At 40.3% G+C, this 15,427-nt stretch overlaps 1 protein-coding gene across 2 annotated transcripts in view; it reads right to left on the minus strand.

Moving 5' to 3' along the window:
* Positions 1 to 2,382: 2,382 nt before the first annotated feature.
* fgf7 (fibroblast growth factor 7) overlaps positions 2,383 to 15,427 on the minus strand; it is a 71,111-nt gene continuing 58,066 nt past the window's right edge. For both annotated transcript variants that reach the window (XM_078530269.1, XM_078530268.1), the window contains exons 3-4: positions 11,957 to 12,060; positions 2,383 to 5,399 (exon numbers count right to left, since the gene is read on the minus strand). In XM_078530269.1, coding sequence (XP_078386395.1) covers positions 5,205 to 5,399; positions 11,957 to 12,060 — 299 coding nt within the window. In that variant the 3' untranslated portion in view covers positions 2,383 to 5,204. The remainder of the gene's footprint in view (positions 5,400 to 11,956; positions 12,061 to 15,427) is intronic.

The following is a 15,427-nucleotide window of genomic DNA, read 5'->3' on the forward strand; positions in this document are numbered from 1 at the left end:
TTTAATCTGATCTGTTGGTTGTAGGATCGCTTAGCTCTGTCTGTCGCATGCTGCTTCCACTGTTTGGTGTGGAAGTTGTCCTGTGCTGTTGCTTCACCAGATTGACACCTCATATTTAGATATGCCTCCTGCTGCTCCTGGTATGCTCCCCTGCAAGTTTTGTTGAACCAGGGTTGATCCCCCAATTTGATGGCAATGGTAGAGTGGGAGATTGTGTTGAATATACAATTTTGCTGCTGCTGATGGCCCACAATGCCTCATGGATGTCCAGGTTTATCCCATTTAGTACTGTGGTAGTGCCATACAACACGATGTGGTCACTCCTACTGATACTGTTGTGGACAGACGCATCTGTGACAGGTAGGTTGGTGAGTGTAGGAGGGTGTATATAATTGCGATAAAGACTTGGGGGGGAGATGTAGAGTAAAGGGTTAACATCAGAAGTACATGATGCTGATGTAGTGATGATGTAACACCATATGAATGAGTAACAGAGATCTGAAGAAAGGAGAAATTCTAACCTTGCATAGAGTTCCCAATATGAACATGGTAGTTGTAAATTAAGAGTAATGTTTTTAACAAACTATAGACTCAGCAGCTTACTTTGGGAGAATAGACAAGCTCCAAAGGACCCCGTCTAGACCCCAAACACACGACGAAACAGTGAGGACGAGGTCAAGTAGGTTTTTCCCTCTTGTTGGTTTCCTCACCGCCTGCCACAGACCCAGTCTAGCAGCTATGTCCTTGAGGACACAACCAGCTCAGTCAGTAATGGTGCTACTGAGCCACTCTTGGTGTTGGACATTGAAGTCCCCCACCCAGCCCATTCTGGCCCTTGCCACCCTCAGTTCTTCTTCCAAGTGGTGTCAACATGGATTCATCAGCTGAGGGGGCACAGTATGTGGTGATCAGCAAGAGGTTTCTTTGCCCATGTTTGACCTGATGCCATGAGATTTCACAGGGTCATAGTGTTGAGGACTCCTTGGGAAACCCCCTTCCGACTGTATACCACTATTTCCTCATTAACATTTAAGAAGTATTTGGATGTGCACTTGCGATGCCATGGCATACAAGGCTATGGGCCTAGTGCTGGAAAATGGGATTTGAATAGTTAGGTATTTGTTTGACCGGCCAAAGGGCCTTTTTCTGTGCTGTAGACCTCTATGACTGTGCCACCACCTCTGGTGGGTCTGTCCTGTTGGGAGGACAGGCTATACCCAGGGATGGTGATGGTGGTGCCTGGGATATTGTCTGGAGGGTATGATTCCATGAGTGTGACTATGTCAGGGTGTTGCTTGACTAGCCTGTGGGACGCCTCTCTCAGGACTTTGCAGGGTGAACAGGGCGGGTGTGCTGTTGTCGTTTCTGGTGCCTAGGCCATATGGTTTCTTTTGTTATTGACATTCCTGTAGCAGTTTGATACAATTGAGTGGCTTGCTAGTCCATTTCAGAGGCCAGTTAAGAGTCAACTGGAGTCACATGCCAGGTAAGGGCAGCAGATTTCCTTCCCTAAAGGGGCATTAGTGAATCGGATAGGCTTTTATGGCAATCAACATTACTGATACTAGCTTTTAATTCCAGATTTATTAATTGGATTTAAATTCCACTAGCTGCCATGGTGGGATTTGAACTCATGCCCCCCAAAGCATTAGCCTGGGCCTCTGGATTGCTAGTCTAGTGACATCACTACTACGTTACCACCTCTGCCTTACAGATATTCTTAGTGAAGTATGTGCAATTCAAGTCACAGCTCAACAGTCATAAACCACTGGTTGTTTTCTGGATTGCTCTGGACTCTTTAAAGGAAGAAAGTAAAACCAACACTTATTAGTTATACTGTATTTTATTCTAAAGATGAAGTAAAGGCTGTTGTCTTCAGAAATAATGACTTAATAATTTTTGTGTTGCTTGACAAAATGACAGAATATGTTACAAATTATATACTATTTATAAATAATATGAAGAACACATACTTATTGCAAAATTAAACCTAAATTTACTGTTGCCGCCAAGTTATTTGGCCAGGTGATTACTAGTGAAACTCAGATTAATGGTATCCAGGGGTACAAACAAATGTAAAGCGATGTGCTATCACGTGGTAAATGGATTTTCAATACAAACGAATGTAAGGCAATCACTGTAGGAAGTATAAAAAATGACCCATAGAATAGATTGTATTTCAATATGAACCAGTGTGGGATTGGGCACTATCTGAATCTGAAAATTTGGACAAGAAGTCAGAAATCCCTGCGTCCTATTTCTATACACTCTGAACTACAAGAAGCAGGAGTCAATTAACAATGGGAGGATTTTGGGTGAGATTGTCAACCATCACTGAAACTACCTAGTTAATGTGAAACTATCGTTTTTTTTTATCCAAGCAACATCTATTGCTATAATTTCATAAACATTGTACAAGTTTGAACAAAACACAGAGTATGCTTCCAGATGATGGCCATTCTTCTGTAACCTATTTCATTCAGTGGTGGTTCACATGGTTCTAGCACAAGTCCATGTACCTCAGTAGTGGTATCAATGTCCTTGACTGGAAGGTTTGTCTTTTACCGCCTTTTTACCTCCATATGATATCTTGTAAGGTTAATCATGCACCGGCTAAATTATCAAGTGTCATTCCTTAATTAGATGCCACCAGAGGGTGGCATTGGTCCAACTCAAAACAGGAAGATCAGGGACAATTAAACGTGCTTTATGATGCTCGCCAGACATGAATGCATTGTGAGCTAGCAGAAAATGAATGGACTGAATCTGCCCCTCTCTTTTTGCTCATGAAAGCTTGAGTCTAATAATGCCCCAGAGATGTCCAGTGCATGCCAATTCAAGTAAGCAGGTTCAAAGGCTTTAGGAGCCAGCAAAAATGTAGAGTGCTCAGCATATTAGGCATCTAAGTCTATTCAAATTAGGAGTCCATAATGTGGCTTGAGGACCAAAGGTTCGAGGATGAACCTTTGGAAGAAGCGAGTGATCACTGTATTGAAGGGGCATTGAGATGCTATTTGTGCAAAAGAGCTATTAATGACTTATTAATGAGCACCGAGACAAATAGAAGTAGTACAGCCAGGTTGAATCAAAATCAAGGGACCACAATGTAGCTCCAATGGGCGAGATCAGTTTGAGAGGGCTAGGCAGAGAAAGGGGAGAGCTTTATGATCTATTGTTGTAGTGAAGGGAAAAATTTGGATAGTCACAGATGGGAGAGGGAAATGAGGAGCTGGAAACTCAGTCAGACACGCAGATAGTCTCAATCTTTGAGATAAAAAAGCTTGTAATTTTCTCATGCTTGGCATTTGAGGTGAGAATAATTTAGCAATGCTAACTGTTTAGACTAGCTTAAAAAGTGGGCATGTATGAGAGGCACTGAATCTCCTGAAACACAAAATATTAGAGAATAAAGGAAAACAGTTGAGATTGGGAGTTGGTAAAAGGTTGCTTGGGGTAGAAGTTGTTCTTGTGTGGTGGCATAGAACAGCTGATATTGGATAGGCAACACATTGTGCACAGTGCCTCATGTTCAGTTCCATTGACTACAATGGAGCTAAACATCAGGTGCTGGACATAATGGAAAGTTGATCCAATATCAACCATTTTGCTTCATTGTTCCAGACAAATTTCTAGCCCCTAAGTAACCTTTTAAAAATTCCCAATTTCTTCTGCTGAATTCCTTTATTCCCTAAGGTTTCATGCCAGCAAATTTGAGTGCATTTGACTCTTTTTTTTCTGCTATTAACAGTTTTAGTAATGAAGTCTGTAACCACACAACCAATTTTAATTTTCATCAGTCACATTATTTCCTGACTGCAGTACAGCTGGGCCTTCTAAATTACAGTTTTATCATTTCTAGTGAAATATTGTATACAGCTGAGACTGGAATTGTATTGAAAGCAAATGTAAGCAATTTATAGGTATATGTGAACAGATATTTCTTTACTTTTAGGATTAGATTTGTCAAATTCCACCATTCAGCAGTACGTATTGAAGGTGTAAATGTGCTATGTAGCTCACATCCTTCAAAAGGAACATTAGTGTACTTAAACCTCTTGAACAAGTATTATTTTTATTGGAAACAAACTCACAGGTTGGTAGCCAATGGTTTATAATGGTTTGCAAGGATTAAATTCCTGGTCTTCATGAGCAGATCATTGCTGAGTGGGAATTGGTTTCTTCTGCTCTTAGCTATAGGAATGCTGTAACACCTTACCAAAAATTAAAAATAGAATAATTTGCAGTTTAACGAGCTTGAGAGATGAAATAAGGTTGAAAAATGATTTCAGTGCTCATTCATATACCAAAAGGAGCAGTTGCATTCTATTTCAAACCAAAATCCAGTAGATTTAAATTGAAAACTTGCCATATTTTGTTTTCCAAATGTCAATTGGCTCTGTAGTTCCTTTACATAGACAGAATCTAATACTAACGTGGTGATCCATACTTTTCACAACTTTAAAATGAATGATCTGGAAAAATCCATATACAAAGCATTAATTTTTATTGAGCTGAGCAGCACTGCCAACACTGTAGAATCATTATTTTCACAAGTCATTTACAACATGGCAAAATTTGTGATTGTCCACAAGATATTTAAACACTCTCCATCTTGTGAAAATCAAAAATACTACAGTAACTACAATTTTTCTCTTTAAAAATATTGAAATACAAAAATTAAATGCTGTATGGAAAGCTACACATTCATCACTAGATTCATATATTAGATGATATTTAATTCAACAATAGTCCACAGTGCTTTCTCAAGGAATAAATGTATCAGTTTGAATGCAAGGTGTCTTAATGTAACATAGATTATCTAGAAAATTTATATAGTACTGTTTAAGTATGAAGTACCATTATCCCCAAAAGTATTATTTAAGGAAAGGTTCTATGTACAAACTACTTGCACCTCTTTACACATTTGATTAGATAATCAGTCATACTACTTTCATTCAAATGTTTCTTAGATATGAGTTTAGGAATAAATTTTAAAATTTCACCTTTTACATCTGTTGTAACATTGGGTTGCATAGAATACAGTCGTGCAAAATTATAAGTATGTTTTTATAGCAAAGCGCAAGCCCAGCTTGTTCCAGATGTCAGTAGTATTTTAGCTTGTGTGGTTAGGATTTCAGTGATACATGTGCAGAGATGGAACATCTTTTAATTGTGGAATTGATGTTCTCATCGTGTGTACTTCATTATGATATTGCCATAGGAAGGAAATGAGATGATTTACTTTCTTTCTTTGTCCTTTTGCCTCTAATGGTTACTCCTTTTTGGTTCAAGGCAACAAACATTTGTTGGCCATTATGCGTCCACTTTGCTGAAGCGTATGTATTGTAATTATTTTCCTCTATAAGCTCTCTAAAATTGCAGTCTTCATTGCAGTTTTTCTGTGAATACATTGAAGAAAAAGTGTACATTATTACTATGGAAGCGTTAGCTAGCATTATTTGCAATTGATGATGATATTCACAAGTTAGCCTTCAATCATGTGTTGATTCCATTATTTTGATACGATACAAGTGACTCCAGCAAAAATTGGGGGTGATTTTAACTCTGGCCACTCTTTGAAAACAGGCAGATAGGCAATTAAAATCTCCTGATTTACTTACCCGCTTCAGAAGCTGGCAAAATCTTGCTGTTTTAACTTGCTGAGCAGCCAACCAAAGCTTTCTTTGCATATGCATGTCTGGTCCCAATGACGTAATTGGGACCCTACTGCAATTTTGACTAAGGCGCACATGGGGAAGACTTTACAACCACTAGGCCAAAGGGTTAGAAGAGGTTCAGCAACTTAAAAAGGTGATAAAGTTCAGTAGTCTTCTTTCCTTTGATGGTCCAGGAGGAGCAGTAATATTCCTCCATGCACCACAAGGAGAGCCTTAGGCCTCCCCTGATGATAGCTATGAATGAATGAAAGAGGGATTTAAATGCCTTGATCATGTGGTTAACATGAGGTTAGTGCACTATTTAGACTATCTACGCATTCTTGGCAATGTAATCTCTATTTTTCCATCCAGCATAAGAAATGTCTTTTTCCCCTGCTGTGTATAAATCCACATGGTTGCCATGATGTAATGGGGTAAAAGCACTTACGAAATGGTTTTTATACACAGAAGCAACCTGTGTTTGATGACAGGTTTATTCAAACATTGATCAGCTCATCCAGCCAAAATCAGGGTCACTGCACAACAGCATTAAACAATAGTTTGAGGCATGTTGTACTAGAAAGACATCTGTGGGCCAGCTACACAGTGTAATCCTCACACTCCCACAAACATTATTGTTTAGTTTGGTTGCTAAGAGAGATTGCAGTGTTTCAGGACTATATTTGCCCTTGCACGAGATCTTCAGAACACACGACCTCTTTCCTCTTAAAAAAAACTCAATTTTGAGAATATTACTCCTGATTTAAGTAATAGGAAAATAAATGAGAAAAATGTAACAGATTTATTAGAATTTAGAATTCCTTGATCAAAAGATTTAGGGAGAGAAATTCATTCATGTAGCTATGCAGACTTATGCCAATTCCCAGGAGCATGCAGCACTGCGGGTTACTATGTACGAGGCCTGCACAGTGTTCTTCATTGAAATCAGTGAAGAACGCTGTACATGTAGTGAACCTTGGGACTGCTTGCCACCGGAAAATGTAAGCATTTTAGCACCACGAGAAGCAGTGCTGTGAAGACAAATTTCTCCATCTGTTGTTGTTGTTAATCACAAGCTAAAATTCCCAACTTCTTCCTTTGTCACTGGATTCCTCATTTTGAATTTGCTGTCCAAAACCTAAATTGTTAAACTTACCTCTTTAATGAAAAGATTATTATCAATATGCTAGTCAGCATCTGTTAAGTTGTTTATGTGTACAAAAACATTTGGATTCCTGTACCATTCTCAATTGGCTGTATCATCTCTTGCTTTCTATGGTTAAAATTAATTAAAGATGTCCATACTGGAATGGGAAAGAACTGCCTTATGTATGGAATGAAAATCTGGAAAAAGGTAATGTGGTTCTGCTTGGAAAAAGATTTAAACAGACAGACACCCTAAGTTCTGTCTTAAAATTGAAAATCAGAGTTGTAAGCATATATTAGAAATCTGGAATAAAAACAGAAAATGCTGGAAATGCTCAGCAAGTCAGGCTGCATCTATGAAGAGTGAAGCAGAGTAAAAGATCAGGATTTTCAGCCCAATATGGGGGCAAGAATGGATCGAGGCGGTTGGGTGTATAATTTCACCTGCACCATCCTGCTCTCAAGCCTTTGTGCTTAAGGTCAGTTTGGGACAGGGGTGGAACACCTACCCGCCCAGAACCAGAGTATAGCTAGTTAATCTAATCAAAACACCAATTAAAGCCAGGAATCAGAGGCTGACTGAATTTTGCAGCACTCCAGGCAAATTTTGAGGCCCTTCCCCATATCCCCACCCTGCTGTGTCAATTTTTCAAAGTTGCTGAAAGGGTGCAGGTCCTCTGGCTTCCAGCCCCTGTCCGCTATCCTTAATTGGATGGCTGGCGTACCCTCTGGCCACTAATTGGGCAATCAAGGCAAAATCACTGTTGAGTACCCTCTGGCCACTAATTGGGCAATCAAGGCAAAATCACTGTTGAGTAACTGCCCCATCACAGTGCAGATCGGGACCCATAGTTGACCCCATCGTGACCCAAAACACAAAATCTTACCCCAGGTTTCAGGTCCATAAGCTTTCATCAGAACTGGAAGACTTTAGAGGTGTATGGAGGCAGGGAAAGGGATGTAGGAGTGTGGGGAGTGGGAAGGTTATACCAGGTTGCTTAGCATTTTAATTCTATATCCCACTCCCAATCAGACCACTGTGCCTTTGAACTCCTACATTGTTCAAATAAAGAACAACACAGGTTTGAGGAACTGCACCTCATCTTATGATTAGGTGGTTTCCCACCTTCTGGACTTAACATTGATTTCAATGACTTTAGATCATAAGCACTGAGCCCATTTTTTTTTTTAGAAAGCAGGTGCTGGAAATGATTTTGCTATAACCATTTATAGCTCCTCTAGACCCATCTTTTTGCTTCTTTGCTTGTCCCATTACCATCTCCTTTTGCCTTGCACCATCATCTGTTTTCTCATTTAATCTCCTGCCTTCTGCCCTATCACAAACTTTCCCTTTGTTCTTGTCCAGGCTCCCCTCTCTGCCTTTCCTTGCCTCTACACTTGCTTAAAACGTGTTACTTCCTCCAGTTCTGAAACATTAACACTGTTTGTTTCTCCACAGATGCTGGCTATCCTGCAGAGCGGCATTTTCTTTTTGTTGATGTATAAACTTGGCCTTATGTGCCTTACCCCAATATCTGCTGCCTAAAATGTTTGTTTTTTGAATTTTATTGCAGTACCTTACTGTTCATCAGCAGAAATGTAAAAACATAACTTTCAAGTTTCAAAAGCTGTACTTCATGTTTGAATGATTGTAGTCATTAACTCATTCCCACATTCATTTTAGAGTGTTAGGATGTTCAGAAATAACATGTCCTTAAAATGGGATGCAAAAAGAATGTTGAATACTGAGTGCATCATCACCTGAGCAGTCAATGTTCAGCATTCTTGCATTACACCACTGCATTTCTGAACCATGTATTACAAAATGGGAAGAGAAGAAATGAATGGTGCAGTCAACCCACAGGGACAGTTATTTGAGACCTGAAAAAGGGCGGCTTTGCTTTCATTTTGAGGACAGCAGATACTTGGGTAAGGCAAATAAGAACATTTGTCAACTTTTAGTGGCAAAATCCTTTACTGGATAAGAAATTGGAACAGAATTCAGCTATTCGTCCCTTTGAACCTGCTCCACCATTCAATAAGATCATGACTAATCTTCTACCTCAACACCACCTTCCCATATCCCTAGATTCCCTTAGTGTCCAGAAATGATTAACCTCTGTCTAGAATATACTCAACGACTAAGCAGCTTTCTGGGTGCAGAATTCCAAAGAATATACAACCCTTTGAGTAAAGAAATTTCTGCTCATCTTAGTCCTAAATGGCTGACATCTTATTTTCAGACTGCGAGCCCAGTTCCATACTTTATAATCAGGGGAAACATCTTCCCAGCATTTATCTGTTGTAATATGCCTTTAAGAGATAGCAGCATGACATCACTAAAAGGGAAGCATGTCTTATGATCCACTCTTAGTTTCGCTTTCACTTTCTGATGCTGATGTCTTCAAGCTTTCCACCTATGTATAAATGTTCTCATTCTAAATAAATGAACCCACAATGTGTTTACATGATCCGTTATGAGCGATTGGTGTTTATATCTGTATAACAACAACCTGTCAAGCCTCTGATGAATTTTATGTTTCAATGAGATCCCCTCTCTTTCTTCTAAATGCTATGGAATATAGGCCTAGTCTACTCAATCTCTCTTTATAGGACCAGACATACCTAACCCACCATAGCATAAATTAAGAGATTTGGTATAAAAATCATGAGTTACTATATGTTTCAAACCTAAACCAATATAGATTGACAATTGGTTATAAACCTCATTGGTGGCTTAATTAATCTCTCTCAGATCAGAGCTCTTTACAAAAATTTACTGCATCTGAAAATGCACCACAAAAAGCTATTAGTAAGTCCTACATTGTATGTGTTCGCCATCGTTTCCCACATCAGCCAACAGAGCTAAATGTTAATATGGGGCAACAGTTTTGAGGGATTGAATGGCCAAGTTCTGCTCCTATGTTTTTTTCCAGAGTGGTGTTTCTGGATTCTACTTGTCAACTATCTGTGAATGGTGAAGACTGAGGAGCCTGCACAATACCCTCAGTGGTAGCTTAGTTGATTGAAGCGGAGGGTTACATGTGTTGTTGCCTGACATTCATCTCCTTCCACCAACTCCCAAAATAGACCAAGATCATCACATACTCCATCAGAACTCTTCCACATAGAGGAAAGCATAATTGGCAAAACAGTCATGCCTGACCTTGCCAAACATTTACCCTTTTTCAAATTTCCCCAATAAACAATTACCTCTGACCCCCAACATCTCCCCTAAAATTCATTCCTTCTCCCTCAACTGCACCCTCAAACATATGACCCTCCCACTCCCCTCAAAACACTCACCCATGTCTCCCAACATACACCAACTGCCCACCATTCCCCTCAACAAACATCAAATGGCCCTAGCCCCTCCGAACAAACACCAACTGCATAAAACAATTGTTAGGCCACAGTTAGGGTATTGTGTATAGTCCTGGTTACCACATTACATGAGGATGTTATTGTACTAGAGAGAGGACAGATGACATTTACGAGGATGTTGCCAAGAATGGAGAATTTTAGCCATGGGAAAAGATAGGCAGATATTGTTTTCATTAGAGCAGAGGAGGCTAAGGGAGATTTAATTGAGGTATATAAAATTACAAGAGGCCTGAATAGAGTGGATCAGAAGGACCTATAGTAGAGAGATCAATAACCAGGGGCACAGATTTTTTAAAATTGGCAGCAGAATTAGAGGGGCAGTTGAGGAGAAATGTTTTCATGCAGAGTGGTGGGGTCTGGAACTCACTTCCTGAAAGGGTCACAGAGGAAGAAATCCTCATTTGCATCTAAAAAATACTTAGATATGCATTTGAAATGTGGTAACCTACAGGGCTACTGCAAAGTAGGATTAGGCTGGATAGTTCTTTTACTGGCAGCGTAGTAGACATGATCCTTTTGTATTATAAATTTTCTATGGGCAGAATTTTTCAGTTGGTGTGTGGGGGTGGGCGCGACACGCCGAGACATAAAATGACGCACGATGAGGTTGGGCATGCGTCCCGACATCATCGCGCAGTCCCACGATATTTTGTTCAGCAGGCGCATGCCAGAATCAGCTGCGTGCACGCCGATATGTAAACGGCCTATTTAGGCCATTAAGAAATTAATTGAAGTACTTGTTAACGCTGCCTGTCCAACCTTACGATTGGCGAGCAGGCGAAAAGCCCCGACTCTTCCTCCTCCTCCTGCCCACACAGGTAGCGCTGGCTACCAGTCGCGTCTTACACTGGGTGGGCCTTAATTGGCCCGCCCGCATAAAATGGCGGTGTGGGCAGCGATCAGTTCCACGCCCACCCGCTCCTGCCGAGCCCGTCTGCCATTTGAAAAATTCTGCCCTATGTTTTTATGTAACTACCACCAAGTATTCCAACAAACACCAACTACCCTGACAGTATCAACTCCCACCCAATTCCCCCAGCTATCCTCGATCCCAATCAGGACTTGCTATTAGACGTAAGCTGTAATATCTTACTAGTTTTCGGTGTCTGAAGTTGTACACGTGGCCCACATGAGGCAATCTACGCTTACTGAGTCTAGAGAAGAATGTTCAACTATGACTGGATTACTTCAAAGAGCAGCCTGAAATCCTGGTTTGAACAAGGGAGCCAGGAGTCCCAGGCTGCTGGCTATTGGTTGAATTTGAGTGGAATGCAGCAAAGGTCCTCTGCTTTGGGGACTCCCAACAATTGCCGCAATGGCCATTGTTCCATTTGATTGGCTGGCAGCTCGCAGAGACAGGACTTCTTCTCCAATGGGGCGGAAGGCCCGTCTCGAGCCAACTGATGGCCTAGTGGTCATTAAATAGCTGTGCGGCAAGCCAGCAATGCAGAGTTGGGCTTGCCCCCAACTTTTACATCACAGGACAAGGCCACTGCGTAAAATTCAGCCTATATTCCATTTGCAATGTTCTTTCCCATTCATGTAACCTTTCTATATCCCTTTGCAGCCTCTTTGCATTATCCTCACAGCCTACTTTCCCATCTAACTTTGTGTCATCAGAAAACCTGGATACATTAAACTTTGTCCCTAATAACAATGTATCTCCAAGACTGTAGGATTTTCCATTTAAGGAAGTGAATGTTAAAGAACAATGGGAAAAATATATAACTGTTAATTAAATAAGTACAATGTTCTGTGTACATGCTTACCTTGCTATATAATTTTCCAGATTTGTTCATTGCTAGGAAATAGTCACTTTCTACGCCTCGGATAGCAACCACTCCAACAGCCACGGTTCTGATTTCCAGAATACCTGTAATAGATTACAATGCCATCTTTAACCAATTCACACACATCACTTTAAATTATTAATTATTGAAGCAAGACAATCCTAGTTGCTGTTAATCAGTTTCAGCTTGTAAGTTTTGGTTCAGAGTTATTACATACCTAGGATATCTTATTAAAAAATCATCAGCAGACAGAATTCCACATATGCATGGCAGATTTTTAATTTCCAGAGCAAGACATAATTATGGACCCCATACTAACATTTGTTTCTGGAATATATTTTTGTAGTATGATCAATAAAATATAGGTTGAGCCTCTAGCCTCCCACAGTTTGTCCTCGAAGAACTCTAATAAGCATATCTTATGAACTCTAAACACCTCTGACCTGACTGTGTCACATAAGGTTCATGGTAAATGTAACAGCTTCACCTAGTATAACCAGAAATAATGATGTGTTATGGACATGGTGCAGGCAATTACATTTTTTTTTAAACTAAAATTACATTTTCTGTTAAACTAAAATGTTGGTAACCTCGATGAAACACGATATTTACAACATGGTTGTGTTTCATATAATCCAAGGCATTCATTTAAAGAATATATTTTGCAAAAAATTGGTAATAAACTAATATGCCATAAAATAAATGATCTACAGGTTAGCCTGTGAGCTTAAACGTGAGCCTTTTAAAATTTCAAAATGATACATTACTAATTCACTGAAAACAAGATTACATCAAAAGTTTTGTTATTTTAAATGACTTTTGTACATTAATTTAACTTCTCTCTTACACTGTTTGAATCCAGTATGGGTGTAAGGACAAATTCTATTGTAGAATCAATGCAAATATTTTTTCTAAAAGGCAGAGCTTTTCTAAGGCAGAGATAGATAGATTCATGATAAGCAAGGGGGTGAAAGGCTATCAGGGGTTGGTGGGAATGTGGGGTTGAGGTTACAGTCAGATCAGCCATGATCTTATTGAATGGCGGAGCAGGCTCGAGGGGCCGAGTGGCCTATTCCTGCTCCTAATTTGTATGTTCACATGTTAAAAAGCAAAATATGAATTATAAACAGCACTCTGGTTGAGTGTACCGCATTTTATATGCAGTACAGTTTGTCAAATGTAAAATATTTAATATCATTATAGTTAAAGGATCAAAGAGAAAGATATTAAATTTTAGTACTCCTACTGTTAATCGTATTCAATATTAACTAGTATAATCATAACAGTGATTACATTACATGACACAACTTGTTTTGTTCTTTTCTATTTTTTATTAGTACTGATGTGGTATCTGTCAAATTCTTTTGGTAAAATTTTAGCATGCTTTTCTTAATATGATTGTCAACTTCATGTCAACAGTGGTGGGAAATGGAAGTTTTTTAAAAAAATGACAGCTAGTGTTAGAATCAAATTTTCCCAGAATAGGTATAGTATGGGCCAAAGGAAGAGCTGACATCCCTTCTGCTTTTCCCGAATACCTTAACCCAGCTTCAGAAAAGGATCTTTTATGCACCTCTGTAAATGTTCCGTTTACATGACCATCACCTTTGTCACCTTTCATAATGAGATAGCTGTCCATAACTTGGCAGTCTTGTAAACATGCTTGAATGAGAGAAAGTTCAACAATTAATCTGCACTTGATTCAAATCCATGTCTAGCACATTGCATTGCCAATCCACGTCCTGCATGAAATTACATTGATTTTTTCAAGTCTTACTCTGTTTTACATGTTTCTTGGACACAAAATAGAGGGGAAAAAAGAGTCTAATACTGTAGATACATATCCCGCTTTCCTAGGCTATGTGAAATATGTCCTAAACTACTTTGGCTTGGATGATATTCGAGCATCACTGGTGGCCATTGTATACAGACACCTGGGCCAGAATACAATGCTTGTCGGATGATTGCACGCCCAACCTGACCTAGCTTAAAGTGACACACGATGACGCCAGGCAAGCGGACATCATAGCGCACTCACACGATACTTCAGTCGGCGGCGTGCGCGGGAGTCAGCGGTGAGCCGCCGACAATTAAGAGACCTATTAAGGACGTTAACAATGCAATTGAATTAAATTTTTCACTGCTCATCCAACCTTATGGTTGGCAGGCAGACAAAGGCTAAATGGCCAATGCATTTTTTGCAAAAGCTCGTCCACAGGCGGGATGAGGTTTCAATTCCTCATGGAAAAAAATTTCATCTTAATTTCTAACATGTCCCCGTTCATGTGACAGTCACATGAGGGAACATGTTTGTTAACATTTTTAAAATCTTTATTTTTAATTTTCAAAACTCTTAAGCTCCCTGAGGCAGCTCTGTGCCTCAGGGAGCTTTTCCTTCATGCATGCGCGAACTTACACTCTAGCCCTCCTCCCCTCCCCCACACACAGGTAACGCTGAGCGCTGCCACACACGTTTCACGCTGGGCAGGCCTTAATCGGCACGCCAGAGTGAAATCACGGTCCGGCCCCAATCACCGACTGCTCCCGCCCGCCCCATCGAGCCCGCCTGACGAGAGAAAGATCCTGGCCCTGTAATTAGGACCCTTGCATATGCTAAAGATAGGCCTAATGCCCATTGAAGATCCTGGTCCGAAACTGGTCAGAAATTGAGTGGTGCATCTGCTGGGCATGGTCCATTCAGTTTATCAGTCAGTTCCTCTGCGGTCTAACCAATGGACCTTAAAGGGACCAGTGAAAGCCATCAAACAAATTGTTAGCTTTTGAATTTACCTTAATGTAGAGCAAAGAATTTGTTTTTCAAGTGTAATCCACTTGTTCTATTATCATAGTTGAATTTGAAGTGATATTTCAGTTTAGTCATATCTTCTAGTATTTTCTATGCCTCCCTGTGATAAGTTTTCAGTTGCCTATTTTCTAGGATTAAAAGGCCAAATCTTTCAAATCATTATTTAAATTCAAATCCCTGTAATTTAGTCTCAGCCTTGTGGTTCTTCTCGCACTGCTTTGAGGACCTGCATATCTTCTGTGTCTCTCAGCAACCAGAACATGCCACAGATGGGGCTGGATTATACACTGAGGGTGGGCTCCCCGCATCCTAGCATAAATTTTTGGGATGAGCCTGCCTTCGCTTAACAGGCTCGGCTCGCTTTAATTTTTCAGGCCACAGCCCTTCAATTAGCATGAGGCAGGACTACTGTTCATCTCCAGGAGGTAGCCCTGCCTCATAGAACTACCAGCCAATCAGAGGCAGCAGCTCTGCGCACCGGCAATGCCAGCAGGAGTAGTGGGCACTGCTGGTGCTCCAGGTAGGCCAAAGAGATGGCGTTCAATGATTACCCCAGACCTGAACATTCAGGTAAAGTACGAGATCTCACTAGGACCAGACTGACAGGCCCCAGCAAGGGGAATTTGGGGACATGTTGGTCAGAG

The sequence above is a fragment of the Cetorhinus maximus genome, chromosome 26 (assembly GCF_964194155.1).
Source record: "Cetorhinus maximus chromosome 26, sCetMax3.hap1.1, whole genome shotgun sequence".
In the NCBI taxonomy this organism is placed as follows: Eukaryota; Metazoa; Chordata; class Chondrichthyes; order Lamniformes; family Cetorhinidae; genus Cetorhinus; species Cetorhinus maximus.